General features: G+C 45.4%; 1 protein-coding gene across 3 annotated transcripts in view; it reads left to right on the top strand.

The window, feature by feature from the left end:
• Nucleotides 1–3,375, top strand: part of LOC113215325 (uncharacterized) — a 30,718-nt gene extending 27,343 nt beyond the window's left edge. For 2 of the 3 annotated variants that reach the window (XM_026434939.2, XM_052269348.1), the window contains 3 exons: nt 759–859; nt 2,097–2,457; nt 2,693–3,375. In XM_026434939.2, the coding sequence (XP_026290724.1) occupies nt 826–859; nt 2,097–2,457; nt 2,693–2,744 (447 nt within the window). In that variant the 5' untranslated portion in view covers nt 759–825 and the 3' untranslated portion in view covers nt 2,745–3,375. Of the gene's footprint in view, nt 1–13; nt 686–758; nt 860–2,096; nt 2,458–2,692 lie in introns of those variants that run through there. The other variant, XM_052269349.1, reaches the window with a different exon arrangement.
• The last annotated feature ends 227 nt before the right edge of the window (nt 3,376–3,602 follow it).

Below are 3,602 nucleotides of genomic sequence, written 5' to 3' on the forward strand. Positions count from 1 at the left end.
AAAGTAATTATCCTGAAAAAATAGTTTTAAAAAATGTTTCTACTTTAACCAGAGTATAACTTTTAGTTTTAAAACTTCAGTAAAAACCCTGTGTCCTTGATGAGCTGAATCAGGACAAGCTATGAACCAGATTTATATCACCAACTGTTCTGGAGAAAATCCTGCGCGTTAACTTGACAAGTGAGATCACCGTAAACTGGTTCTGGTTGGCGTCTTATGACGCTATTATTTGGCGTTCTGAGAAGAAGAACGCCAACCAGTTTTCAGTGACATCCTATAAAATTAGAAGTACACAATAGGGTATTTCTCCCCTCCACCCACCGCTCCTCCTCGCGCATGCCCCCACCACCGCACTCTGTATCCGTTTTTGTTCTTCTTAGTTTCGGGCAACACTTTATTGAAATTCCCTATTGGGCCCTCATTAAACTAAAGTTCATGGCATTCTGATACTAATATAATTTTGAGTTAATCCATCCCTTGAGTTGAAAAATATACCCCCAGATTTTATATGTAGCCCTACAGCGGCTCAGAAACTTCTAAAGATTATTTCTGAAAAGACACTTATATTTTTGTGGGTTTCTCAATGGTTTCTTATGACTGAAGGTCCAGTAGAGACACACTGACTCTGACAGTCAAAAGATTGCCTAAACATTGCCTGCTAGAGAGGAATTTCCAAAAAGTGCCAGTATGTACCCCACCTTCCCTTACGTTACGGATCTCTGTACTCGCTCTTATGGTACTTTCGGTGTGTTGCGCAGGTTGCTGACCGACATTTTGTCGCAATTTTCCATTAGGGACAACGCCAATCACTGCACAACATCAAGAATGGATTCCGCGGACTCAACTGGTGGTATGATAGGCAAGTGCATCATCATAAGTACATATCGTAACCGGGCCTTACGTTGCTTCGTCTGCTTTGTCAAACCGTTCAAAGCGCATTGTTAATTCTGCACAAAGTTCACTCAGCCGCCGGGCGGCCCATGCCCACTAGCCAGCTCTTAGGAAGACACCTGATAAAATTCGTTCAGTTATGTTACGTATTAGTAACGGATGCTATGGGGCCTACAATGTTACAAAGTAACTTTCGCGCTTATCGCTACTACTATTTGAGATTGACCGAAATTATGGACACTCGTCGTGCGCATAAATGGCACAAAAGTTATTGGAACGCAGATTAGCGTCAGCAGAACAGAGTTAATGTTATGTGCACGCGCGGAATTCAAACGCTCAGTGGAACAAGGGGGGTTAATTGATGAAGAGGCTGGATTCATGAAGACTGTGGCCCTCGAAGTTTGTTTAGAAGGTTCGGGTTCGGGTTCGAGTCGAAGTGTGATCAGGGAAAAAGCAGTGCGTTCGAATAACGAAATTGCAACATTCTGCACGACGCGTGCGCATAGTAAAACATAGAAAAGCTGCACGACGCCTTTGAATAACTCTAAAACTGTTATGAGCACGCGGAATCAAAATTTCCGAATGTCAACAAGACCGTAGGTACGGGACTGCCTATGTCAATTCAATATTGATTGCATTTCTCACTCGGAAACGGAGCCTGGCGCCTGCAAGACTTGGGGTGGGCCACTCCGCAGTACATGGCTGCAATGCAGGCGAGATGTTGCCTGCCTACCCACCAGGCGCTACGAGAGCTTGCATCTGTCGGTCACCTACCGACACCGACGTTAGAGCCAAACCGGACTTCACTTCTGTGCTTTCGCATTTACACTCTCAATCGTTTACAAAGATTTTACTTTGTATTACAAAGAAAATTTGGCTTTGTATTAAGGTTGCACAGAAATCTTTGTTATACAAGAATTGTAAGGATTTAAGCGTATTTTGACAGAATTGTCCCAAACTACAAATATGTACCCGCTTTATTGTGGGCAGGCCTGTGGGATTCGCGCGGGTATGCTGAGTGGGTTATGGGTTTGCGCGGGTTTGCGGGTTGGTCCGCCGTTGCCTTGCGGGTTCGCATAACAAAGCTTTGTCATATTTCTGGTCCCTCTAGTTACTTTATCGTGTTGAAGGGTTGAAAACTTTATAAGTGTAGATTCCCGTGTCCGCAACCTGTCTAAAGTGCCTCCAATTATGTTTGATTGCAGGGCTTGCAGCGCTTGCAGTCATTGTATTGTGCGCAATAATCTACTACTGCTGCTGCTACAGATGTGGATCAAACCGAGACAGAGTTCTCGACGACGTTATTGAAAATTCGTCGATTAATAAGGTGCCAAAATACCATCGATTCGACGACGACATCGAGAGCGGTTTTCGTGTTCCTACACTAAACCTCCACGGCTACCACAAGAAGGAGGCCCTAAAAGAAGTAGACAAGTTTATAAAGCGAAATGAAAAAAACGACGTGGACTATGTACGCATCATCCCTGGAAGGGGCGTGCACAGCAAAGGCGGAGTCCCTGTGCTGAAGCCGGCCGTTGAGGCGCGTCTTGGCGAAAAGGGACTATGGTAAGCGACTTACTCACTCTTTACATAGTAGGAGATAGCTTACGCCACGGCCCAGACCGGGTTCAACTGGGGAGTTGACGAGACCGCCTTATTTCTGATGGAGATTATTCCAATAGTTAGCAAAACGTTTTCATTTCAACATTACGCCATCCAACCGTTAATTTGGCCAGGAGGCGAATCAACATTTTTGAGGCTATGAATCTTGAAAAAAAAAATACTTGTTCTTGTGTTACAGGTATTGGTGTTCAGAGAATAACCCCGGTCTTATCCACGTTGATCTCTCTTAACAGGGACGAAACGACTGACAAGGAGACTTAGGTAGGTGTAAATCCCCGATTCAGTTCAAACTCGGCTAAGAAGCAAATATATCGAGTTTAAACCGAATCGTGAATTTACACCTACCTAAGTCTCCTTGTGAGATCTCGTGTACAACGGATAAGCCCGTGGGCCCGCTTGCACGGTAAAAAGAACGTCTTGGAATCCAAGCAGATTCCTTGAAAATTGTCTCGAAAACCAAGTAGATTGCTTGAAATACAATATGTCAATTTTACTGTGTGGTTGGCTTGGCGGACGGTGTACTGAACGCACCCCGGCGGGCTCCAGGGGGTTCGCAACTACCTGACGTCGACGAGCCTTTGTGAGGCTAGATGTTAGGCTGGCCGAGGGCGCCACCCAGCGCCGATCTAATCACAGCGCAGCGTGCGCCGTGCGGGTCCTCGATTTACTTGACGGCTCTCTTCTCGGCTCTATCTGAGCCTCTTCATGTCGGCCGCGGATGGTAATCTGAACGGGACGGATATGAGATCTCCACCAATCCCTATATGCGCGTGCACATTGTCACCGCGGAATTATTGGGTTAACCCAGAGTGTGTTATGTACAGTGTAATAATATAATGTAATAAATACATACTACAGCTACCTCGCGCCTTCTCTCTGCACTATCGACAGGCACACCAAAGACTGTCGGATTACCCCGAATTGTCACAGGCCGTGTCTATCGGATTACCCAAGTCATTTCCCCTTTAGGTATTTTACGCCAAACTTACACATTGTTTAATTTTTACTCTTTCTCTACCAACACCACACCACATCTAACTTCGGGTTCAGGAGAACGAGTATTGTCAGGAGGTGCCGTTATACCCCCC

Source organism: Frankliniella occidentalis, unplaced genomic scaffold (genome assembly GCF_000697945.3).
Source record: "Frankliniella occidentalis isolate FOCC.00 unplaced genomic scaffold, Focc_3.1 Scaffold90, whole genome shotgun sequence".
Classification (NCBI taxonomy): domain Eukaryota; kingdom Metazoa; phylum Arthropoda; class Insecta; order Thysanoptera; family Thripidae; genus Frankliniella; species Frankliniella occidentalis.